We start from the raw sequence: 26,912 nt of genomic DNA, 5'->3' as shown, positions 1-26,912 counted from the left end.
TTATAGCCCAGAATATGGGGTTTTGGTAAAATGTTACATATGCCCTTGAAAAGAAGGTGTAGTTGTTTTATGTCATTTTCTACAAATGTCTCTTAGGAAAATATGATTTACTGTGTTTTTTTTCCTCCACTTGTTCCCTCAGTTATTGATGGGAATGTGTAAAATACCTGTGTTACTTTCCTAGGGCTGCCATAACAAATTACCACAAATGTAGTAGCTTTAAACAATAGAAATTTATTCTCTCATAGTTCAGAGGCCAGCAGTCCAAAATTAAGGTGTCAGCAAGGCTGGTTCCTTTTCCTGGGAGAAAGAATCTGTCCTATGCCTCTCTCCTACCCCTGGTGGCTGCTGCAATCCTTGGCATTCCTTGGCTTATAGATGCATCACTCCAATATCTGCCTCCATTGCACATTGCCTTCTCCTCTGTGTGTGTCCCCTTCCCTTCTGTCTCTTACAAACACTCTGGTCTTTAGATTGAAGATCTACTCTGTTAATCCAAGATGATCTCATCTCAGGATCCTTAACTTAATTATATCTTCAAAGACTCTTTTCCAAATAAGTTCACATTCACAGGTACCATGCGTTAGGACATGGAATACCTTTTTAGGGAATCACCATTTAAACCACTACAATCACCAAATACGACTGGATTTGTCTGTCTCTCCTATCAGCTCTAGCGATTTTTCTTTATGTAATTTAAAAGCTATGTTATTACATGCATGAAATTTTTGAGTTATTATATTTTCCTGCTTAATTGACTCTTTTATCATAATGAAATGTCCCTCTTTACCTTTCATAATATTTCTTGCCTTAAAATCTATTTTGTATGATATCAATATAGATACACCAGCCTTCTTTTTTTGTTTTCTGTTTTTGTATTACATATGTTTCAAATCTTTTACTTTCATCCATTCTTTGTCCTATATTTAAGATTTACCTGGAAATTCCCTGGCAGTCCAGTGGTTAAGACTCTGTGCTTTCACTGCCGAGAGACTGGGTTCAATCCCTGGTCAGGGAACTAAAATTCCACAAGCCACCCAGCACATCCAAAAAATAAATATAAATAAAATAAAATAAAATAAAATTTATCTCTTGTAAACATCATATACTCAGATTTTGTTGTTTCATTCAGTGTGAAAATCTTTGCTTTTAATTAGAATGTTTAGGACATTTCAGATTAATATAGTTACTGATATAGTTAGGTTTAAACTAACTATAGTTATAGGTTAGTTAGTTATAGGTTTCTCACATTTTAAAATTAATCAAGTATTTTTATTATTCTATTTTTTTCTCCTCAAGAACATTTTAGTTGTACTTTATTTTCTTATTAATGCTATCCTAGAGACTCCAATATAGATACTTGATTTATTATAATCTAATTTATTATAATTATAACCTATTATAATTGTATAATCTAATTTATTATAAATAATGCTTTTTACCACTTCCCAAACAATGCAAGAACCATAGCAGTTTAACTCCATTTATGCTCTCCTGCCATTTTCTACTGTTTTTTTTAACATATATTATATATCTCACAAGACAGTATAGTTGCTGCTTTTATAAAAATGGTATTTATTTATATTTATCTACACATTAACTCTTTCTGTTACACTTCCTCCATATTGCAGTTCTATCAGTTCTATGTGACAGTATTTTCCTTCAGCCTAAACAATTCTTTCTAAGCATTTTTGTACTGTAGGTCTTCTGGCAATAAATGCTTTAAACAGTTTTCTAAGTATGGTTCCTCTGTTACTCTTTTGTCTATTTATGATCCTTTTGTCTCTCTGTGTTCTGTCCTGGATATTTTTTTCTGTCCTAGTTTCCAATTCATTGATTTTTCTTCAACTGTGTCTAAACTGCAACTAATCTTACCCAAATTCTTAATTTCAGTATCAAATGCCCCCTCCTGGTTCAACTAACCTTCCTAGGGGGGAAAGTAGCCCAAATGCTTGGCTCTCACCTGGATTTTAACCTTCTATGAAACCAGTTTGTTAGCACCCTGATGCATTCTGATATGTTTTATATTTTACCCAGCATTTCTAGTTTTTCTCTGGGGGTGAGATGGGTGGAGTGATGTTTGATTTGAATTATTGAGATTACCATTACCAGAAGCAGAAGCTTCCTAAAGAATTTTCATTTTTAATTTTAAGTCTTTTGGAATTTTGGTTGATGTTATTTAGTTCCAGTTATATAGTGTTAGAACAATACAGTTTTTTCTAACTATGTCCTACTATGTACTATTCTTACTTCTACATTTTAAAATGTATTTTGCTTTTTTTTTGGTGGAGTACTATATGATCACTTTTACATGGGTATAATATTATGATATCAAACTTAGGCTTGATAAAATGGGTTGCTAAGTTCTCTCCTTTACCTCTTGTGAAACACCTGAAATTACGGTTAGAAGTATATATTACTTGAAACTGTGATAGAACTTATAGGTGAAATTTTTTCTTCTATTTTTACAAGTTTCTTGGTCTATTCTAGCTTTCTATATCTACTTTAATGAATATTAGTAATTTATATTTCCATTTATATCGTTTAGATTTTCAAAATGTTTAACATCCGGTAGTCTACAGTTTCATAAATATTCTCATGTTTGCCCAGATATACTCAAATTCTACTTAGGTATGCCCACCTAAATTACAACTTCATAAAAACTTACACATTAGCAAAGATTAAAAGCAAATAATGAAGGTAAAAATAGTTATAGTTTAGTGACTCATTTGATTTCTCTCACTAGTTATTTTAATTCACTGCTTTCCCTTTTCCCAGGCATTCCTTGTGGGCCACCCCCAGCCATCGCCAATGGAGATTTCATTAGCACCAACAGAGAATACTTTCAATACGGAACAGTGGTGACTTATCGCTGCAATCTTGGAGAGAGAAGAAAGAAGCTGTTTGACCTCGTGGGTGAGCCGTCAATATATTGCACCAGTGAAGACAATCAAGTTGGCATCTGGAGTGGCCCTCCCCCTCAGTGCATTACACCTAATAAATGCACACCTCCAGTCATTGAAAATGGAATAAGGATGTCTGAGAACAAAAGCTTATTTTCTTTACGTGAAAGCGTGAGGTTTAGGTGTCAGCCCGGCTTTGTCATGAAAGGACCCTCCACTGTTGAATGCCAGGCCCAAAACAAGTGGGGGCCGGAGTTGCCCAGCTGCTCTAGGGGTGAGTCTGACTGAGGCTTTGAAGGGGCCTACAAATGATGTGAGTTGTAGGAGGATCAGGAGTTTAGTGTCGGTTCTGGGGGGAGGATGTGTGGTGAGCAATGTGGATGGGTAAGTTTTCTTGGGAGGAAGCATTAAATAAAGCAGGTGTGTGTATATGTGTGTGTGCATGTGTATGTGTTCAAACTCAGAAGCAAAGATAAATCTGGGCAAAGAATGTAAAATTTCCTTGGGATGTCACTACTGACATCATCATCTTTCAGTTCTTTCTTTTTTTCAGTTAAAATAATCTTTTTTAAAAAAAATTTATTAGTTACTCTTGAGTATTGTAACTGCTAATACATAATGACTGATTCTTCTTGTTAAGCACCGCTATATAGTCTATGGATTCACTTAATTTTTTTTTTTTATTAAATTTATTTATTTATTTTTTGGCTGCATTGGGTCTTCGTTGCTGCACGCAGGCTTTCTCTAGTTGCGGTGAGAAGAGGCTACTCTTCGTTGTGGTGCACGGGCTTCTCATTGCGGTGGCTTCTCTTGTTGTGGTGCGCAGGCTTCTCATTGCGGTGGCTTCTCTTGTTGTGGAGCATGGGCTCTAGGCACGCGGGCTTCACTAGTTGTGGTGCGCAGGTTCAGTAGTAGTGGCTCACGGGCTGTAGATTGCAGGCTCCGTAGTTGTGGTGCATGGGCTTACTTGCTCCGCGGCATGTGGGATCTTCCTGGACCAGGGCTCGAACCTGTGTCCCCTGCATTGGCAGGCGGATTCTTAACCGCTGTGTCACCAGGGAAGCCCCACTTAATTCTTAAAACCAAGACATGAGGTAGTTACTATTCTTTCCGTGTTTTACAGAGAAAATGAGTCTTAGGTTAGATAACTGTCCAAGATTAAATAGATACTAACTCTGTGAAGACAAGAACCCAAGCCTACCTGACTCCAGAGCCAGGGAAATAAAAAGCTACTCTAGATATTTCAAGGAGTGAGGGATTTAGTGCAGGTAAGAGAATATAAAGATGTTAAAAGGGCAGGAAGAGCAAAAGGAGGAAGGCAGTGTTACCAGAGCTCAGGGGGCTGCCATTCCTCCTGGGCTAGAGCACAGGGACCTGCACTCACTGAGCAGGTATTTCCTCCAGTTGCTCATGCTGCAGAAGCTTCTGCTGCTGCCAGAACGTAGCTGAGGTTGCTGGAGCCTGCAGTCATTGACATTGATAGAGTTAATGTTGCTGCTGCTAAGGAAGAGCCATCAATTGCCACTTCCTGAGCCTCCTTTACAAGAAGAATGACTTCTATCATCTTCCTACCTTTTAATTTAGTATATATGCCTCCAATTGTCAGAGCTTAACCAGGACCCAGCTGGCAAGGAAGATAAGCAGTTGTACTTTCAGGCTTCTAGCCCCAGCAGTCAAAGGAGAATGCAGAAGTGTAAGGCTGGGAGTCAACAGAGATTTAACCAGCACAGCACTTAAATTATCACATCACAGTGCACTTATTAATCAAGGAAAACAGGGGGGTGATGAGCCCTGAAATTGGGTGTTACAGCATCAGAGTATTTACAAAATCCTTAAGGGGGTCATTTATTCTAGTCCAATGCCCCATTTTATACTTGAGAAAGCTAAAGTCCAGAGAGAGAGAAACTGACCTGATCTAAGCCAAAATGAAATGATTTTTCATGTTACTATAGTTTTATATAATTTAGGAGATTCAAGTGCATTCTGATTCTGAGTTCAAACCAACTGTATAAAGAGACAGAGGCTCAGTCACAACATATGGTATGGAATATGCACTCTCATTGTGAGGGCTGTAGGTTTCTTAGAAGATTTCATTCAATGGTTTCCCATCTTCTCATTGGAATGAAGTGAATGGTTAAGCAGGACCTGGCCCTGGAGAGTGCAGAAAGGAGACTTATCTTCCCCACCAACCCATGTCAGGTGACGTGACCACTGGAGAGAAGCTGGAAAGAGATGAGAAGAGATATATGAATCTTGTGTGTCACAGCAGAGTGTGATAGGTGATTGGGAAATCTGTTGGATGAGATTTGGGCTCAAGCATTCCTTATTGCCAAAAAGGTGGATATAAACTGGTGATGTCAATAAAAATAAAAATATAAAAATAAAAATCCATCAATCTAACAACTGCATACTAAGTGAACAGTAACAGGAAGAATTGTGGAGGGGAACTGTTTGTTGTGTCATCTTGGGTGTGTACTTTAGATGGAAAACCATGAACTGAAGATGTCTCAGTTCTAGTCACTGTCCTGCAGTGTATCAGTTCTATGACTTTTCGCAAGACTCTCTCTCTCTCTCTCGGTCTCTGTCTTTGTTTCTCTCTCTCTCTGTTCAATTTTGCCATCAATAAAACGAGAGGGTGTTAGTCTACCAGATTTTTAAAAACAAATAGATTTATGATTATGATTCTCTTAGCCAGTTTACCACTGAGGAAAAGTTATTTTCACACAGTTAACAGCACTTTGGTTCTCTTTCCCTAGTATGTCAGCCACCTCCAAAAGTCCTGCATGGTAAACACACCCCAAGCCACAAGAACAACTTTTCTCCTGGGCAGGAAGTGTTCTACAGCTGTGAGCCCGGCTATGATCTCAGAGGGGCTGCTTCTCTGCATTGTATGCCCCAGGGAGACTGGAGCCCGTCAGCCCCCAAATGTGCAGGTGCCTATACTGTCATCTGGTTTGTGGATCAGTCTCTTTGTCCCTCACAGGAACATCTCACTCCTGTGTGTGTGTTTTTTTTTTCCTAGTGAAATCATGTGCTGACTTCCTGGACCAGTTACCTAATGGACATATACTCTTTCCACTTAATTTTCAGCTTGGAGCAAAAGTATCCTTCACTTGTGATGAAGGGTGAGTGTGAGTTTGCCTGGCCTGCTGAACACTGAAATTGAGATTAATTCAAAAAGGGAAGGTTTAGTGTGATTTTTAAAATAGGAAATACTCAGGGATGTTAAATTTGGGGAGTGTATTTGGGAAGTTAAGAGTAAGGAACAGGTGGAACTAATAACAAGATATGAAGGAAAAACTGAAACGTATATTAAATGGCATGCTTAAACACAAATACAACTAATGTTTAAGAGTATACATAGGTGACACATTAAGTGAAAAAATCATATTTTCCAAGCATAAAAGAAAACGAGTAATTTGGAGAGTTCCAGAAAAAGTTTGATATGTGACAAAAATCTTATTAAAAATAAGATCATTTAGGAATTATTTCAGAAAATTTTTTAACCATCAAAAGTGAATTTTGTAATAAGAGAGAAAGTATAAGAATAAGCATTTTTAATCCAATCATATATCACCTGGTTGATAACAGGCCAAGGGCTCTGAAATGGTATTATGGTGGCTGATATTAAAGTTTTAAGTAAGGTCATTCACTTGACCTTACACAGCATGCACATCTCTACATGGGAAGTTTCAAGCATGGGCAACAAAGTACCTGATCTCGAAATGTTCCAAAGAATCCTTGACAGGCACCAAATAAAATTTAGGAACCATCAGGGTCCAACATACATTGAGAAATTTGGAGCATTTTGTACAAGAGTCATTTCCAATCTCCTTTCGTTTCCCCCCCCCCCCCAGAATATTCACGCTTACTCTTCCATAGCCCAGCGTGCTGTTGTGAGCCTTCTGCATAACCATCACAAATATAGAGACAAAAGAACAATCTTTGTTCTCTTTCCAGTTATTCTCTGCTTGTCCAACCCAAACTGGGAGCTGTTTTACTAGCTGTTCCAGTGTCATCACTTGGAGGATGTTTTATTCCAATAATGACTATGAGTAGATTTATCAGCTTTACCATGGGATGCTCAGTGAGAGACTGATTTCTCTGAGCCTAGGCCCAGGATCATGGAGATGGCAGCTATGCTACAACTGCCTTCTTCAACTTAGGCTGGGACTATATTATGTGACCAAGTGACTGTGCTTTGCCATTCTCCCTCACTGGAAGCTGTGACTTTTCCAGATTGATGTGGCCTCTGAACCTCTGCCACCTGCTGGTTTCAGATCCTCAAAATGCTGAGATTTTTGCAAATGGAATGGCATTTTGGCTGAAGCAGCTCACATATTCACTACCATTTTCTTCCTTAGATTCCAATTAAAAGGCAGTTCTGCTAGTTACTGTGTCTTGGTTGGAATGGAAAGCCTTTGGAACAGCAGCGTTCCTGTGTGTGAACGTGAGTAGAAGGGATAACACTTCAGACCAATCTCTCCCTTTAATCTGTTTGGTAATTTGACCCATGGCCTCCCCAGCCATGGTTCTTCTATTTTCTAATCTGAATTATTGATAAATAGTTGCTTATTTTAATAATATTTTATTGTGGATCAATTTGTTGTGATGCACTTTCTTGTGATCAGAACCATCTGATCAGTCTCTTTGTTTTACATGATAAATCCTGCTGTAGTTTGCCTCTGAATCAGGAGAGATTAGCTAATGTGAAGCTTTGACAAATTTCTTTCTTTCTTTCTTTTTTCCTTCCTTCCTTCTTTCTTTTTCTTTTTTATGCCGTCAAGGTGCAGTCACTCTACAATATTCCTATTTGCTAATATACAAATATGAAACATTCATTCATTCATTCATCCAATTATTTATTGAGCACATACTATGTGCTTGATGTTCTTCCAGGCACTGGTGTTATAGCAGTGAACAAGATGAACAAATTCCCTGTCCCATGTTATTTATACTCAAGTGGGGAGATGTACAAGAAAGAAAATAAACAAATTAAATCTTATGGAGATGATAGGTCAGAGCAATGCAGAAATGAGGGGAAAGTGGGGAACAGCATTACACAGGGTGAGCAGTTTTAAGACTCCTTAAACTCTCAAAACTTGTATCTAAATAAATTATGCTGAAAGATTCAGAAATAATAAGCTGATTAAAAAATGAGTCTCCTATATGCAATGCCACCACTGATTTCTCCTAGTCTACCCATTTGTATTTTCCCCAATAGAAGATAGGACTTTGCCTCATCACTTGATCCTAAAGATTGGAAAATATATAAATTTTAAAATAATCCAAATTTTACTAAAATGTTTATGTTGCAAGAAATCTGCTTAGTTATCCTATGATGCATTTTATAGTAAAGCTTTATAAAAAAAAACATAACTTCTGTATGGATCCTGTCATCCAAGAAACCCAACTTTCATTGAAGTAACATGACAAATGGCTGTCCACTGGCATGGGTTAGAGCTCAGTTATTGATTGTACTATTTCTCTTATTTTTCACGACTCTTTCTAATTTAGGCAGCTTCTTCCAAATCCCAAGCCTAATAAGAAACACTAAATAGAAGTAAGGAAAGGACTGTTTAAACAGACAAACAGATACCAGAAAGAAGTAACAATTTGAAGCCTGACGGAAAGTAAAGAAATAAAAATAATAATAAGCAATCCCATGCATCAAAAACAACAACAACAACAAAACAGTCTGGATCATTTAGAGTTTTTACAATGAACCATATATGTTTCAATTCATTGTGACAGCACTACTGTCATAATTGATTGATGGTCACTATGGGTAAGTTATTAAGGAAAGGTTTCATATGATTAGGTGATTAGTACATATGGAATACATTGTAGAAATATTTCCTGAAAATGTAAGTTCCCTGGAGGACAGAGACTTTATCTGTGTTCTTCACCATTTTATCCAGCCAGCCCTGACAAGTGGCTGACACAGAATAAGTGCCCAATTAATATGTGTTGATTAAATGAATGAGTTACTCTCCAATAGATTCTTTTTCTTCTTTAAAAGTTTTGGTGCGTAATTTAAGGTGTAAAGTTTCTATCATCCAGAAAACTTAAAAGTCTGGAAGATTCAGGATAGGCAAATTCTTTTGTACTTTTTCAATTTAAAAAATGGGATTGAAATCTCACTTCATTTAGTCCATTTGCTGTTTTTAGGTAGTACCAACCATAACACCCAATGACTATAGATTACCGCTGGTGAAAACTCATCAGTGAAACTTAGAGCTTTTGCCTTCTTTCCAGAAATCTTGTGTCCAGATCCCCCTGATATCCTTAATGGGAGACACACAGGAAAACCTCTGGAAGTCTTTCCTTTTGGAAAAGAAGTAACTTACACGTGTGACCCGCACCCAGAGAGAGGGATGATCTTCAGCCTCACCGGGGAGAGCACCATCCGCTGTACCAGTGACAGTCAAGGGAACGGAATTTGGAGCAGTCTCGCCCCTCGCTGTGGACTTCTGGGTTAGTGTGTGCTACCCCACATTCCAAATGGATTCAGAATATCTAAACCAGACTCTCCAAATTCCGTAATTACAATGTGGTGTTTATTTGTGCACTCGATACAATTAAATGCCAAATCAATAATAAATGGTTTTAAGATACATCAACATGTAAGATTCTGATGATCTTTGCTTCTAGAGGGCTGGTGAAAAGAGATGGAGGAAGTGGGTGGCGGTTCTAGTTCTAATTAGAATTAGAAGGAAAATGTTTTCAAAGCATAGGAATTGAAAGCAAATGCCTATGAACCTTAACTAGCATAAGTTGTACCATCTTCACAGGTTTTGGAGAGAAGCACAGATCAGCAGAGAACAAAGCCTGGCAAAATCGCTTTTAATTACCTATTTGGCCAGAGACCACTGTGTGTTCTCTCTGAAAACTGGGCTGCATTGTAGACAAAACACAAAGATTCTTTTAGCCAGTATGGGCTGAGTTCTAAGTTAAGGCTTACTTGCTCCTTAGCCCTGCACTAATTTCAGCTGTTGAAGTTTTCCCTCTTTGGTGGAAAGAAAAAGCAAAGCAATGTGAACTCAAGGGAAAAATGCAAAATAGAGTGTGTATTTCTAAGGTCTGGAGAAGGTATCCTAAGGTAACCAATACCACTATGACACCCACACTCAGGAAGTGAAGACGGAAGGGGAAAGTAAATTGTCGAAGTGACCCTAGTCCCAGCATAACATACTGACTGCTGAGGAACTCGGAAATAAAAAGAGCAGTTCTAAAAGGAAAGGGACCAAGAACGGACATTCAGAAGTCATTTTTGCCCTCACTCTCCTTCTGTAACACCATGGCTTCAGCTTGGGGTGTCCCTATGAGCCTGTTTACAAATACAGAGACCTAGTTCAGATTCACTGAATCGGCAGTGAAAGGCAACCTTCCCCTAAGTTCTATGACTTTTTTCACCAGTAACTTATCCTGAGATGGCAGTCCTAGTTTTATCAGCTAGATTTTTTAGACTGGAGACCTGCCAGACTATCTTCATGTGTGATTTGGCCTTAGGTAGTAGATTTTAGTCATAAGGGGGACTCCTTGAACAAGAAGCTAGTATAGCTAATATTCAAGCTATAAAATAAATAAAGAAACAGGCAATATAGATGGATGTATTTCCTGTGAAGCCTGAAAATAAGCCAAATTTTCATATTGAGAAAAATCATTTAATTATATGTTAAAGAAATGAGAAATTGGTTTGCAAGTCTTCATACAGAGAATTATCTGGGTGCAGAATTGGCTCTAGCATAGCTTTTACTATTTGAAAAAATAATTGAAAGGGAGGTGGAGGACAACTGGAATTGAAACTAAAAGAGAAGTTATTGTCAAAACCAAGTGGAAACGATTTCTATTTTTCCAAACATATACACTTTTTTGATTTCATACTACTTGAATCCAAAGTGAGTTTTTACTTCTCAAACCTAGAGCTTTAGGTGTAGGGGCTTAGAGCTAAAGCTAGAATTTGATTCAACATACACTTCAAACAATGTTTCTGTTTTTGTTTTGTTGTTGTTTTTATTTTGAGGAGATGCTGTTTATTTCCTTGTTGTGTTGAAATGGCCAGCTTAGGAATCAGACCTAGAAAGTTGGTGGCTGCTTCCTAGTTTCAAGAAACATCTTGAGTTCTCCATTCTTGCTTGTAAGCATGGGTTTTGATGCACTGAAGTATAAAGAAACCAGACCAGGTGTAACCTAGGCAGAAACACTCCTCTGTCTCCCTAAAAATGTGAAAAATTGAATTGGAACTGTCTTTTACAGTAAATGATATGAGTAAAATGCCCAGATAGCAAAATAGCCTTCTGGATAGTATATTTTCTAATGGGCACATGCTAATGGAACTTTCCCCTCAAAGATTACAAGGAAATTATCTTTCCACAACTAAAAGTTTCTTTTGTTCTGATATTAAATCTAACAAGAAAGAGAAAAGGAAGGATGGCATTGGGTATCTTTTTGTTAACTCTGATGTTCTTGATTTTTTGGTCTCTAGGTCACTGTAACACTCCAGATCATTTTCAATTTGCCAAGTTGAAAATCCAGACCAATGAATCTGAGTTTCCCATTGGGACATCTTTAAAGTATGAATGCCGCCCTGAGTACCACAGGAAGTCATTCTCTATCACGTGTCTACAAAACCTCACGTGGTCAAGTGCCAAAGATGTCTGCAAACGTGAGTAAGCCCTGCATTGGAGCGTTCCTATGTTTGTCAAAGTATCTATAGGATCTTATTTAATTTCTCCAAATTTTAGAGATAAGAAAACTTTGGGAAACATGTCCACATAGGTGGAGGTAAGAGTTGGTCTTGTAGGTCATCCCTAATTATTGGTTGAAATGCTTATCTCCTGAGAATGTTTCAAGGAATATTTGCAGGAGAACTCCATTTTTTTATGGGGAAGTGAATAATGAATTACTCCAGATCAGGAAAAACTTTTGTAAGGAGACATAAACTGTTTGAATAACCAGGTAATAAAAAATTTTATACTGGTGGGATATAAGGCCACAAATTACCTTTATATTTTGATAAGAGATTTGAGACAAAGATAGGAGAGATTTAGAGGGGAGGTCTCTTTGAAAGTGGTGCTTAGTGGGTGGGTGATCCTGAGGCAGTCTGGTGAGGTTCCTCAAGGTGGCAAACTCTGTAGAACCATCAGAATTGCATATGCTCTTCAGAAAGCTACAGTCAGGTGGGGACTAACTTGTTATACACTAACAAAAGTTCAAATTACTCTTCCTGGCTCCAAAATTCTCTTTCTTTCCCAAGGTAAATCATGTAAAACTCCTCCAGATCCTGTGAATGGTGTGGTGCACATAGATACAGACACCCAGTTCGGATCCAGAATCAATTTTTCTTGTAATAGAGGGTGAGTAGGCAGGAACATCTCTTGGTTCAAGAGTTCCAGGACAGCGATACTACCTTCTGGTCATATCTTGGAAAAGAGGACTAGGCTATTACCATCTGTTCTCAAGAAGCTTGAACATAGGTGTTTAACTCTTAATTGAAATGGACAAAGGTATGATAAGATTTGAGGGGAAATCTGTCTCCTTGCTGGAAACCAGGGCAGTACATACAAGAAAAGTGAGGTATTCACCGGGTAGAAAGGAAGAAGATTGGGGGAGGGCATAGTCAAACCATACAAACAGCCCTTGCCCAGAGCAGACATTGCTGAGAGAAAGGGAAGGCCGCGGAACCACTGTGTAGAAAGCAGATCTTATAAGGTAACTGCACTATTCGTTTGCTAGGGCTGCCATAACAAAGTAGGACAAACTGAGTATCTCAGAACAGCAACAAAAATTTATTCTCTCAAGGTTCTGGAGGTTAGAGGTCCAAAATCAAGGTGTCAGCAGGACATGTTCCCTCCAAAGCCTCTGAGGGAGGAGCCCTCCTTGCCTCTTCCAGATTATGGTAACCTCAGGGCCTCCTTGGCATGTGGCGCATCACTCCCATTTTTGCCTCTGTCTTCCCATAGCCATCGTCACTCTGTGTCTGTGTCTTCACATGGCACTCTCCTCTCTGTGTGGGTCTATGTCCAAAGTTCTCTCTTTTTATAAGGACTCCAGTCATATTGGATTAGGGCCCACCCTAATGACCTCATCTTAACATGATTATATCTGCAAAGGCCCTATTTCCAAATAAGGTCACATTCATGGGGATTGGGGGCTAGGGCTTTGACATACTTTTTGGGGAACCCTGTTCAACCCATAACAGAGTCCCCTGTGAAAATGTCAGATATAAAGTGTTTACTGGGCAGCAGTCACACTTTTGGTGCTTAACCTTGCTCAGTCTCAACCTCACTCCCAGTGGGAGCAGCTGAACCAGTTAGAGAATATGGGCTAAATTTGCACTGCCATGATAAACACTGAAAAGGAACTTGTGGCCTTCAGCATATTTGCTAACCAAGGCCTTACAGATCATAGTACCTACAATCTGACAAAGTGAAATTAGAGTAAATCTAAACACTTCTGTCTTTCTCCGAGCATTTTTAAGTACAATCTATAAATTCTCTGTCTGTACCCTCTTTATATTGTATTATGGAATAAGAGTGAACCTCTCAATGGCATAAAGTAGAAAACCATTGAGCTTATGATATGTTACAGGAAATTTATGTAAAAAGAGCAATCTGAAAAATCAGAAGACATGTCCTCTTACAAAATAGAGTTACTTCCAAGCAATAAGAGAAACTTTTAGAAAAATCTCCTGTTTACGTTTTTAACAAGATTCAGTTGCACGCTGTTTCTGTGAAACTAGTTAGGAAATAGAGAATGTTTGCGCATGAATGAAAAGCACAATTGTCAAACTAAAGAAAAATTCTGTGATAAACACACTGAATATTGTAGAAAATTAAAGCAGAGGGTAAGAAGACAAATTAATCAAATTCTCCCAGAATTAAGTGGAAAAGGATGAAGAAGAAGAGAAAAGAGAAGATATGTATAAAAGAGTACTGGGATTCAAATTACATGTAACAAAAATTCCAGAAGGGAAAACAATAAGCCCATATTTAGCCATCACTAGGGAATCATCTGTATTTCAGGGATTATGAAAAAAACCTCAAGAATGCAGAAAGGAAATTAATAAACTATAATAGCTGTGAAAGAAATTAATTTGTATTGATATCACATTGATCCTTCACATCACTAAACTGCAGAAGATGGAGTTTCTAATGAGCTAAGCTAGTATTCACATCTAGAGGTTACAGATGTACAGTAAAGGATAAGCAAGGACCTAAAAATCACACCTGTGTACTTTGCAGGAAGCATAATTCCTGGGAGAAGGAAAAAGATAAACTCAGGCAATCCATAAGTATTTTCTTAAAGGATAATGATAAATTCTGGTGAGGTAGAAAATTGCCAAAAATCAAACAAAAGAAAAACAAATTTTAAAAAAAGTTCAAATATTTTCAACAAAGTTATAAAACTTAATACAATGACAGAACTAATTGTTAAAAAGTGAAACTTGACAATGTAATCATACTCTAATAACAATTTCAGAAGTCATAAAATATATCCATAAAACTAGAAAATGGAAGAAAGCAAAAAAAAACCCATAATCTAGACTTTTATTACATAGGAGATGGGTAGACTGTATATATTTTGACACCAAAATTGAGAAAATAGGTTTGAATACCTGTGTTGTGTATGTATTGGGTTGGCCAAAAAGTTCGCTTAGGTTTTTCCATAGGATGTAGCGGAAAACCCCGAACGAACTTTTTGGCCAACCCAATATATAACACATGAAATGAAATTTCGAAGGAACAAAAATCAGTTATTTAGCTTCCAAATTATTAGAGCAACTAAAAGAGGTTCACCTATCTGGTTCATGTAACAAATGAGAGGGAAGAAAAAGGAATAGCATGGACTGTATCCATCTCATTCACCAGAAATAAGCCCCCTGATATTTGGGGCAGATCTGTTGTATTCACTGCTATGTGCTTACCATTGAACATTATGAAGGAACATTATGAAGTGATGACAAAAGCAAGATCAACCATACCATTTAGTTCAGTAAATTTGAATGGTTTAATATCCCTGTTGAAAAAGAGAAGTTTCCAAATAGGATGAAAAGCATCACAAATCTTGTCGTATTTACAGGAAACATGCCTAAACTAAAATGACATAGCAGTGTTAATATACAATATGTATATTTATGTATATCAGGAAAATGCAAAAAGAAAATTAAGTAACAATAATAATATAAGAAAAAACAGATTTTAAGAAGAAAATTTTCAGGCAGGTCTACAAAAGTATTGTTTTATTTAGGTACTGGGTACAATCCAAAATGAAACCAAGAAATTAAGAAGCAGAGTGAGCCATGAGGAATTAGAGAGGAAATATTCCTTTCAACAGTGAGAGGATAGAAAAAGAGAAATAAGAAAAGCCAGATAAAATAGGTGGAGTTTAGGCTAGTCCTTGAACTTCTTTCAGATTGTAGCCTTTCAGATTTGCCATGCATGTATGCATGCTGAGGAAGTTGATGGGATGTGTACAGCATGCTTATTTTTCATTTTTGGTTTCAGGTATCAACTCATTGGTCACTCAGCTGCTGAATGTATTATCTCAGGCAATACTGTCTTTTGGGATTCAGAGCCACCAATTTGTGAACGTGAGTTGAAATCTCTAGCCCCATTTATTCCATGCTCAATCCTAGAGTTGGCCCCTAGAATTACAAAGAATAAATTTCATCTCTTTTGGCAATAGTATCCTTCTGATATTTGAAGAAAACACTCCTACCCTTAAAGGTGCTCACAATGTTCCAAGCTTCTAGTTCCTCCTGATTTTTCCTTATCCTAGGGTATAATTTATTTTAAACAATAGTTTTGAACTCATTTAGAAGAGCACCCGAATTCTTCTTTTGTTGGTTGAACACCTTCCAGTTTGAAGACTGTTCTCTTTAGTGAAGTAAATGAATACAAGGTTAGTGAAAGTGCCTTCCTTCCTCTCTGTCAACTCTTAATACCAGGTCATCTGTTCAAGCCTTGGGCCCTCCCTGCTCTCTTATTCTTTGTCTGAACAGTGACATGCCATCTTTCCCATGAGTTGTTTGGAATATGAATGTTCTACACTTCAGGGCACAGAGAAAGGAGCAGTTGCAAATTAACAAAGAACATAAAGATATAACCCTGGGTTTGGTGATAATGTAAAAAAATCAGCTCGGTACTTTGTGACCACCTAGAGGGGTGGGATAGGGAGGGTTGGAGGGAGATGCAAGAGGGAGGGGATATGGGGATATATGTATACGTATAGCTGATTCACTTTGTTATACAGCAGCAACTAACACAACAATGTAAAGCAATTATACTCCAATAAAGATTAAAAAAAAAAAAAAAAGAACAAAACACTCTCTAACTCAACTGGTAGTAGGATAAGTGGTAACGAATTTTCTAACAGGCCAGTACACAGTATGTATCAAAAACCTTAACTGTACGCAAGCCTTTAATCCAGAAATTCTACAGTTCATGACTTTGAAAAGTCACCATGGGTTTTTGCGAGGATTGGTGTACAGATGTTACCTATATTATTATTTTATGATAGTGAAAAAGTCAAAAGAATCTAAATATTGTGCATACTTCCAAACAGTGTTCTGGAAATAATCTACTAAATAATCTAATAAATAATAATCTAATAAAGGTACACGGAATGTGTTCTAAAAAAAAAGTTTAAAATATGCCAGAATACATTAGACAAGAGAGGGAACACTTTCAAATGTAATCAGTTAGTACGTTTGTACTCTGAAATATTACTTAGGCAACAAAGATATTTTAGAAAAAAAATGTGTGTGTGTGTGTGTGTGTGTGTGTGTGTGTGTATTAAAGATTGCACATTAAATAGTTAATAGTGATTCCTTCTAGATAATGGGCTTAAAGGTGATTTTTATTTATAGTTTATATATTTTCTACAATAAATAGGCATCTTTTAAATATTTTCTTAAGCAAAAATAAATAAATAAAGTGTCTACTTTGATATTCATGCCAAAAATGATATAAATATTTTATATGCTCAGGAATGATTTAAACTGCCTAGGAATTATCTGTTACTTGAATATTAGATTAAATTTGTCGATAAAATTATCTGTGCTTCATACCTTTTTAGCAGTATTGTTTTTGATATATTTTTTTCCACTTCTTCTATATGCTACCTTTTCTTGAGTCAGTATTGCAAAGTATATTTTTATTTCGAACATCCTCATTTTCAAGATTATTAGCATAGAGTAGACACATATTCAGCTATTTTTATTACTTCTGAATCTGCGATTGTTATGTTTGTTGTGTGTAATATTGTGTATTTGTGTTTATCTTTTATTAGTTGTACCAGAGCTTTTGGTTTTTATTTATTTGATAGACTATATTGTATGCTATACCATATTAATAACCAATAGAATAAATCCAAATGCCCTCTACAGAGAAAGAATTGAATTAAAAATAGTTAAATAACATATAAATTCTCACTTAAAATGAGAAGTATGTGGACTATAATAATATATGGATACATTTACTGAAATAGCATTAATTGAGAAGAGCAGAGGTCATAATATTGTGGCTATCTAATCTGCGGTCATGTAAAAACATGTCTGTACATTAGCAAACATTAGACAAGAACAGAAGTGTTCTGAATAGTGACATTTTGATAATTTTCTAAACTTGTTACCAAAATTCATAATTGAATATAACTTTAAGAAACTGAGGTTTTAACTTGCTGTCCCTTTTCCCAGGCATTCGTTGTGGGCCACCCCCAGCCATCACCAACGGAGATTTCATTAGCACCAACAGAGAATACTTTCAATACGGAACAGTGGTGACCTATCGCTGCAATCTTAGAGAGAGAAGAAAGAAGCTGTTTGACCTCGTGGGTGAGCCGTCAATATATTGCACCAGTGAAGACAATCAAGTTGGCATCTGGAGTGGCCCTCCCCCTCAGTGCATTACACCTAATAAATGCACACCTCCAGTCATTGAAAATGGAATAAGGATGTCTGAGAACAAAAGCTTATTTTCTTTACGTGAAAGCGTGAGGTTTAGGTGTCAGCCCGGCTTTGTCATGAAAGGACCCTCCACTGTTGAATGCCAGGCCCAAAACAAGTGGGGGCCGGAGTTGCCCAGCTGCTCTAGGGGTGAGTCTGACTGAGGCTTTGAAGGGGCCTACAAATGATGTGAGTTGTAGGAGGATCAGGAGTTTAGTGTCGGTTCTGGGGGGAGGATGTGTGGTGAGCAATGTGGATGGGTAAGTTTTCTTGGGAGGAAGCATTAAATAAAGCAGGTGTGTGTATATGTGTGTGTGCATGTGTATGTGTTCAAACTCAGAAGCAAAGATAAATCTGGGCAAAGAATGTAAAATTTCCTTGGGATGTCACTACTGACATCATCATCTTTCAGTTCTTTCTTTTTTTCAGTTAAAATAATCTTTTTTAAAAAAAATTTATTAGTTACTCTTGAGTATTGTAACTGCTAATACATAATGACTGATTCTTCTTGTTAAGCACCGCTATATAGTCTATGGATTCACTTAATTTTTTTTTTTTATTAAATTTATTTATTTATTTTTTGGCTGCATTGGGTCTTCGTTGCTGCACGCAGGCTTTCTCTAGTTGCGGTGAGAAGAGGCTACTCTTCGTTGTGGTGCACGGGCTTCTCATTGCGGTGGCTTCTCTTGTTGTGGTGCGCAGGCTTCTCATTGCGGTGGCTTCTCTTGTTGTGGAGCATGGGCTCTAGGCACGCGGGCTTCACTAGTTGTGGTGCGCAGGTTCAGTAGTAGTGGCTCACGGGCTGTAGATTGCAGGCTCCGTAGTTGTGGTGCATGGGCTTACTTGCTCCGCGGCATGTGGGATCTTCCTGGACCAGGGCTCGAACCTGTGTCCCCTGCATTGGCAGGCGGATTCTTAACCGCTGTGTCACCAGGGAAGCCCCACTTAATTCTTAAAACCAAGACATGAGGTAGTTACTATTCTTTCCGTGTTTTACAGAGAAAATGAGTCTTAGGTTAGATAACTGTCCAAGATTAAATAGATACTAACTCTGTGAAGACAAGAACCCAAGCCTACCTGACTCCAGAGCCAGGGAAATAAAAAGCTACTCTAGATATTTCAAGGAGTGAGGGATTTAGTGCAGGTAAGAGAATATAAAGATGTTAAAAGGGCAGGAAGAGCAAAAGGAGGAAGGCAGTGTTACCAGAGCTCAGGGGGCTGCCATTCCTCCTGGGCTAGAGCACAGGGACCTGCACTCACTGAGCAGGTATTTCCTCCAGTTGCTCATGCTGCAGAAGCTTCTGCTGCTGCCAGAACGTAGCTGAGGTTGCTGGAGCCTGCAGTCATTGACATTGATAGAGTTAATGTTGCTGCTGCTAAGGAAGAGCCATCAATTGCCACTTCCTGAGCCTCCTTTACAAGAAGAATGACTTCTATCATCTTCCTACCTTTTAATTTAGTATATATGCCTCCAATTGTCAGAGCTTAACCAGGACCCAGCTGGCAAGGAAGATAAGCAGTTGTACTTTCAGGCTTCTAGCCCCAGCAGTCAAAGGAGAATGCAGAAGTGTAAGGCTGGGAGTCAACAGAGATTTAACCAGCACAGCACTTAAATTATCACATCACAGTGCACTTATTAATCAAGGAAAACAGGGGGGTGATGAGCCCTGAAATTGGGTGTTACAGCATCAGAGTATTTACAAAATCCTTAAGGGGGTCATTTATTCTAGTCCAATGCCCCATTTTATACTTGAGAAAGCTAAAGTCCAGAGAGAGAGAAACTGACCTGATCTAAGCCAAAATGAAATGATTTTTCATGTTACTATAGTTTTATATAATTTAGGAGATTCAAGTGCATTCTGATTCTGAGTTCAAACCAACTGTATAAAGAGACAGAGGCTCAGTCACAACATATGGTATGGAATATGCACTCTCATTGTGAGGGCTGTAGGTTTCTTAGAAGATTTCATTCAATGGTTTCCCATCTTCTCATTGGAATGAAGTGAATGGTTAAGCAGGACCTGGCCCTGGAGAGTGCAGAAAGGAGACTTATCTTCCCCACCAACCCATGTCAGGTGACGTGACCACTGGAGAGAAGCTGGAAAGAGATGAGAAGAGATATATGAATCTTGTGTGTCACAGCAGAGTGTGATAGGTGATTGGGAAATCTGTTGGATGAGATTTGGGCTCAAGCATTCCTTATTGCCAAAAAGGTGGATATAAACTGGTGATGTCAATAAAAATAAAAATATAAAAATAAAAATCCATCAATCTAACAACTGCATACTAAGTGAACAGTAACAGGAAGAATTGTGGAGGGGAACTGTTTGTTGTGTCATCTTGGGTGTGTACTTTAGATGGAAAACCATGAACTGAAGATGTCTCAGTTCTAGTCACTGTCCTGCAGTGTATCAGTTCTATGACTTTTCGCAAGACTCTCTCTCTCTCTCTCGGTCTCTGTCTTTGTTTCTCTCTCTCTCTGTTCAATTTTGCCATCAATAAAACGAGAGGGTGTTAGTCTACCAGATTTTTAAAAACAAATAGATTTATGATTATGATTCTCTTAGCCAGTTTACCACTGAGGAAAAGTTATTTTCACACAGTTAACAGCACTTTGGTTCTCTTTCCCTAGTATGTCAGCCACCTCCAAAAGTCCTGCATGGTAAACACACCCCAAGCCACAAGAACAACTTTTCTCCTGGGCAGGAAGTGTTCTACAGCTGTGAGCCCGGCTATGATCTCAGAGGGGCTGCTTCTCTGCATTGTATGCCCCAGGGAGACTGGAGCCCGTCAGCCCCCAAATGTGCAGGTGCCTATACTGTCATCTGGTTTGTGGATCAGTCTCTTTGTCCCTCACAGGAACATCTCACTCCTGTGTGTGTGTTTTTTTTTTCCTAGTGAAATCATGTGCTGACTTCCTGGACCAGTTACCTAATGGACATATACTCTTTCCACTTAATTTTCAGCTTGGAGCAAAAGTATCCTTCACTTGTGATGAAGGGTGAGTGTGAGTTTGCCTGGCCTGCTGAACACTGAAATTGAGATTAATTCAAAAAGGGAAGGTTTAGTGTGATTTTTAAAATAGGAAATACTCAGGGATGTTAAATTTGGGGAGTGTATTTGGGAAGTTAAGAGTAAGGAACAGGTGGAACTAATAACAAGATATGAAGGAAAAACTGAAACGTATATTAAATGGCATGCTTAAACACAAATACAACTAATGTTTAAGAGTATACATAGGTGACACATTAAGTGAAAAAATCATATTTTCCAAGCATAAAAGAAAACGAGTAATTTGGAGAGTTCCAGAAAAAGTTTGATATGTGACAAAAATCTTATTAAAAATAAGATCATTTAGGAATTATTTCAGAAAATTTTTTAACCATCAAAAGTGAATTTTGTAATAAGAGAGAAAGTATAAGAATAAGCATTTTTAATCCAATCATATATCACCTGGTTGATAACAGGCCAAGGGCTCTGAAATGGTATTATGGTGGCTGATATTAAAGTTTTAAGTAAGGTCATTCACTTGACCTTACACAGCATGCACATCTCTACATGGGAAGTTTCAAGCATGGGCAACAAAGTACCTGATCTCGAAATGTTCCAAAGAATCCTTGACAGGCACCAAATAAAATTTAGGAACCATCAGGGTCCAACATACATTGAGAAATTTGGAGCATTTTGTACAAGAGTCATTTCCAATCTCCTTTCGTTTTCCCCCCCCCCCCAGAATATTCACGCTTACTCTTCCATAGCCCAGCGTGCTGTTGTGAGCCTTCTGCATAACCATCACAAATATAGAGACAAAAGAACAATCTTTGTTCTCTTTCCAGTTATTCTCTGCTTGTCCAACCCAAACTGGGAGCTGTTTTACTAGCTGTTCCAGTGTCATCACTTGGAGGATGTTTTATTCCAATAATGACTATGAGTAGATTTATCAGCTTTACCATGGGATGCTCAGTGAGAGACTGATTTCTCTGAGCCTAGGCCCAGGATCATGGAGATGGCAGCTATGCTACAACTGCCTTCTTCAACTTAGGCTGGGACTATATTATGTGACCAAGTGACTGTGCTTTGCCATTCTCCCTCACTGGAAGCTGTGACTTTTCCAGATTGATGTGGCCTCTGAACCTCTGCCACCTGCTGGTTTCAGATCCTCAAAATGCTGAGATTTTTGCAAATGGAATGGCATTTTGGCTGAAGCAGCTCACATATTCACTACCATTTTCTTCCTTAGATTCCAATTAAAAGGCAGTTCTGCTAGTTACTGTGTCTTGGTTGGAATGGAAAGCCTTTGGAACAGCAGCGTTCCTGTGTGTGAACGTGAGTAGAAGGGATAACACTTCAGACCAATCTCTCCCTTTAATCTGTTTGGTAATTTGACCCATGGCCTCCCCAGCCATGGTTCTTCTATTTTCTAATCTGAATTATTGATAAATAGTTGCTTATTTTAATAATATTTTATTGTGGATCAATTTGTTGTGATGCACTTTCTTGTGATCAGAACCATCTGATCAGTCTCTTTGTTTTACATGATAAATCCTGCTGTAGTTTGCCTCTGAATCAGGAGAGATTAGCTAATGTGAAGCTTTGACAAATTTCTTTCTTTCTTTCTTTTTTCCTTCCTTCCTTCTTTCTTTTTCTTTTTTATGCCGTCAAGGTGCAGTCACTCTACAATATTCCTATTTGCTAATATACAAATATGAAACATTCATTCATTCATTCATCCAATTATTTATTGAGCACATACTATGTGCTTGATGTTCTTCCAGGCACTGGTGTTATAGCAGTGAACAAGATGAACAAATTCCCTGTCCCATGTTATTTATACTCAAGTGGGGAGATGTACAAGAAAGAAAATAAACAAATTAAATCTTATGGAGATGATAGGTCAGAGCAATGCAGAAATGAGGGGAAAGTGGGGAACAGCATTACACAGGGTGAGCAGTTTTAAGACTCCTTAAACTCTCAAAACTTGTATCTAAATAAATTATGCTGAAAGATTCAGAAATAATAAGCTGATTAAAAAATGAGTCTCCTATATGCAATGCCACCACTGATTTCTCCTAGTCTACCCATTTGTATTTTCCCCAATAGAAGATAGGACTTTGCCTCATCACTTGATCCTAAAGATTGGAAAATATATAAATTTTAAAATAATCCAAATTTTACTAAAATGTTTATGTTGCAAGAAATCTGCTTAGTTATCCTATGATGCATTTTATAGTAAAGCTTTATAAAAAAAAACATAACTTCTGTATGGATCCTGTCATCCAAGAAACCCAACTTTCATTGAAGTAACATGACAAATGGCTGTCCACTGGCATGGGTTAGAGCTCAGTTATTGATTGTACTATTTCTCTTATTTTTCACGACTCTTTCTAATTTAGGCAGCTTCTTCCAAATCCCAAGCCTAATAAGAAACACTAAATAGAAGTAAGGAAAGGACTGTTTAAACAGACAAACAGATACCAGAAAGAAGTAACAATTTGAAGCCTGACGGAAAGTAAAGAAATAAAAATAATAATAAGCAATCCCATGCATCAAAAACAACAACAACAACAAAACAGTCTGGATCATTTAGAGTTTTTACAATGAACCATATATGTTTCAATTCATTGTGACAGCACTACTGTCATAATTGATTGATGGTCACTATGGGTAAGTTATTAAGGAAAGGTTTCATATGATTAGGTGATTAGTACATATGGAATACATTGTAGAAATATTTCCTGAAAATGTAAGTTCCCTGGAGGACAGAGACTTTATCTGTGTTCTTCACCATTTTATCCAGCCAGCCCTGACAAGTGGCTGACACAGAATAAGTGCCCAATTAATATGTGTTGATTAAATGAATGAGTTACTCTCCAATAGATTCTTTTTCTTCTTTAAAAGTTTTGGTGCGTAATTTAAGGTGTAAAGTTTCTATCATCCAGAAAACTTAAAAGTCTGGAAGATTCAGGATAGGCAAATTCTTTTGTACTTTTTCAATTTAAAAAATGGGATTGAAATCTCACTTCATTTAGTCCATTTGCTGTTTTTAGGTAGTACCAACCATAACACCCAATGACTATAGATTACCGCTGGTGAAAACTCATCAGTGAAACTTAGAGCTTTTGCCTTCTTTCCAGAAATCTTGTGTCCAGATCCCCCTGATATCCTTAATGGGAGACACACAGGAAAACCTCTGGAAGTCTTTCCTTTTGGAAAAGAAGTAACTTACACGTGTGACCCGCACCCAGAGAGAGGGATGATCTTCAGCCTCACCGGGGAGAGCACCATCCGCTGTACCAGTGACAGTCAAGGGAACGGAATTTGGAGCAGCCTCGCCCCTCGCTGTGGACTTCTGGGTTAGTGTGTGCTACCCCACATTCCAAATGGATTCAGAATATCTAAACCAGACTCTCCAAATTCCGTAATTACAATGTGGTGTTTATTTGTGCACTCGATACAATTAAATGCCAAATCAATAATAAATGGTTTTAAGATACATCAACATGTAAGATTCTGATGATCTTTGCTTCTAGAGGGCTGGTGAAAAGAGATGGAGGAAGTGGGTGGCGGTTCTAGTTCTAATTAGAATTAGAAGGAAAATGTTTTCAAAGCATAGGAATTGAAAGCAAATGCCTATGAACCTTAACTAGCATAAGTTGTACCATCTTCACAGGTTTTGGAGAGAAGCACAGATCAGCAGAGAACAAAGCCTGGCAAAATCGCTTTTAATTACCTATTTGGCCAGAGACCACTGTGTGTTCTCTCTGAAAACTGGGCTGCATTGTAGACAAAACACAAAGATTCTTTTAGCCAGTATGGGCTGAGTTCTAAGTTAAGGCTTACTTGCTCCTTAGCCCTGCACTAATTTCAGCTGTTGAAGTTTTCCCTCTTTGGTGGAAAGAAAAAGCAAAGCAATGTGAACTCAAGGGAAAAATGCAAAATAGAGTGTGTATTTCTAAGGTCTGGAGAAGGTATCCTAAGGTAACCAATACCACTATGACACCCACACTCAGGAAGTGAAGACGGAAGGGGAAAGTAAATTGTCGAAGTGACCCTAGTCCCAGCATAACATACTGACTGCTGAGGAACTCGGAAATAAAAAGAGCAGTTCTAAAAGGAAAGGGACCAAGAACGGACATTCAGAAGTCATTTTTGCCCTCACTCTCCTTCTGTAACACCATGGCTTCAGCTTGGGGTGTCCCTATGAGCCTGTTTACAAATACAGAGACCTAGTTCAGATTCACTGAATCGGCAGTGAAAGGCAACCTTCCCCTAAGTTCTATGACTTTTTTCACCAGTAACTTATCCTGAGATGGCAGTCCTAGTTTTATCAGCTAGATTTTTTAGACTGGAGACCTGCCAGACTATCTTCATGTGTGATTTGGCCTTAGGTAGTAGATTTTAGTCATAAGGGGGACTCCTTGAACAAGAAGCTAGTATAGCTAATATTCAAGCTATAAAATAAATAAAGAAACAGGCAATATAGATGGATGTATTTCCTGTGAAGCCTGAAAATAAGCCAAATTTTCATATTGAGAAAAATCATTTAATTATATGTTAAAGAAATGAGAAATTGGTTTGCAAGTCTTCATACAGAGAATTATCTGGGTGCAGAATTGGCTCTAGCATAGCTTTTACTATTTGAAAAAATAATTGAAAGGGAGGTGGAGGACAACTGGAATTGAAACTAAAAGAGAAGTTATTGTCAAAACCAAGTGGAAACGATTTCTATTTTTCCAAACATATACACTTTTTTGATTTCATACTACTTGAATCCAAAGTGAGTTTTTACTTCTCAAACCTAGAGCTTTAGGTGTAGGGGCTTAGAGCTAAAGCTAGAATTTGATTCAACATACACTTCAAACAATGTTTCTGTTTTTGTTTTGTTGTTGTTTTTATTTTGAGGAGATGCTGTTTATTTCCTTGTTGTGTTGAAATGGCCAGCTTAGGAATCAGACCTAGAAAGTTGGTGGCTGCTTCCTAGTTTCAAGAAACATCTTGAGTTCTCCATTCTTGCTTGTAAGCATGGGTTTTGATGCACTGAAGTATAAAGAAACCAGACCAGGTGTAACCTAGGCAGAAACACTCCTCTGTCTCCCTAAAAATGTGAAAAATTGAATTGGAACTGTCTTTTACAGTAAATGATATGAGTAAAATGCCCAGATAGCAAAATAGCCTTCTGGATAGTATATTTTCTAATGGGCACATGCTAATGGAACTTTCCCCTCAAAGATTACAAGGAAATTATCTTTCCACAACTAAAAGTTTCTTTTGTTCTGATATTAAATCTAACAAGAAAGAGAAAAGGAAGGATGGCATTGGGTATCTTTTTGTTAACTCTGATGTTCTTGATTTTTTGGTCTCTAGGTCACTGTAACACTCCAGATCATTTTCAATTTGCCAAGTTGAAAATCCAGACCAATGAATCTGAGTTTCCCATTGGGACATCTTTAAAGTATGAATGCCGCCCTGAGTACCACAGGAAGTCATTCTCTATCACGTGTCTACAAAACCTCACGTGGTCAAGTGCCAAAGATGTCTGCAAACGTGAGTAAGCCCTGCATTGGAGCGTTCCTATGTTTGTCAAAGTATCTATAGGATCTTATTTAATTTCTCCAAATTTTAGAGATAAGAAAACTTTGGGAAACATGTCCACATAGGTGGAGGTAAGAGTTGGTCTTGTAGGTCATCCCTAATTATTGGTTGAAATGCTTATCTCCTGAGAATGTTTCAAGGAATATTTGCAGGAGAACTCCATTTTTTTATGGGGAAGTGAATAATGAATTACTCCAGATCAGGAAAAACTTTTGTAAGGAGACATAAACTGTTTGAATAACCAGGTAATAAAAAATTTTATACTGGTGGGATATAAGGCCACAAATTACCTTTATATTTTGATAAGAGATTTGAGACAAAGATAGGAGAGATTTAGAGGGGAGGTCTCTTTGAAAGTGGTGCTTAGTGGGTGGGTGATCCTGAGGCAGTCTGGTGAGGTTCCTCAAGGTGGCAAACTCTGTAGAACCATCAGAATTGCATATGCTCTTCAGAAAGCTACAGTCAGG

The 26,912-nt window shown here is 37.8% G+C and overlaps 1 protein-coding gene across 1 annotated transcript in view; it reads left to right on the top strand.

The window, feature by feature from the left end:
* The window catches only part of CR1 (complement C3b/C4b receptor 1 (Knops blood group)), a 189,414-nt gene that overhangs the window by 85,759 nt on the left and 76,743 nt on the right, over window positions 1-26,912 (top strand). Inside the window, 14 exon segments of the mRNA XM_057528241.1 lie at window positions 2,779-3,177; window positions 5,660-5,836; window positions 5,926-6,028; window positions 7,268-7,353; window positions 9,162-9,380; window positions 11,392-11,571; window positions 12,163-12,262; window positions 15,413-15,498; window positions 17,605-18,003; window positions 20,486-20,662; window positions 20,752-20,854; window positions 22,094-22,179; window positions 23,988-24,206; window positions 26,218-26,397. Of these exon segments, the coding sequence (XP_057384224.1) occupies window positions 2,779-3,177; window positions 5,660-5,836; window positions 5,926-6,028; window positions 7,268-7,353; window positions 9,162-9,380; window positions 11,392-11,571; window positions 12,163-12,262; window positions 15,413-15,498; window positions 17,605-18,003; window positions 20,486-20,662; window positions 20,752-20,854; window positions 22,094-22,179; window positions 23,988-24,206; window positions 26,218-26,397 (2,514 nt within the window).

The sequence above is a fragment of the Balaenoptera acutorostrata genome, chromosome 1 (assembly GCF_949987535.1).
Source record: "Balaenoptera acutorostrata chromosome 1, mBalAcu1.1, whole genome shotgun sequence".
NCBI lineage: Eukaryota > Metazoa > Chordata > Mammalia > Artiodactyla > Balaenopteridae > Balaenoptera > Balaenoptera acutorostrata.
The sequence above is the reverse complement of the archived record's forward strand: the minus strand, read 5'-3'. Positions and strand labels throughout refer to the sequence as shown.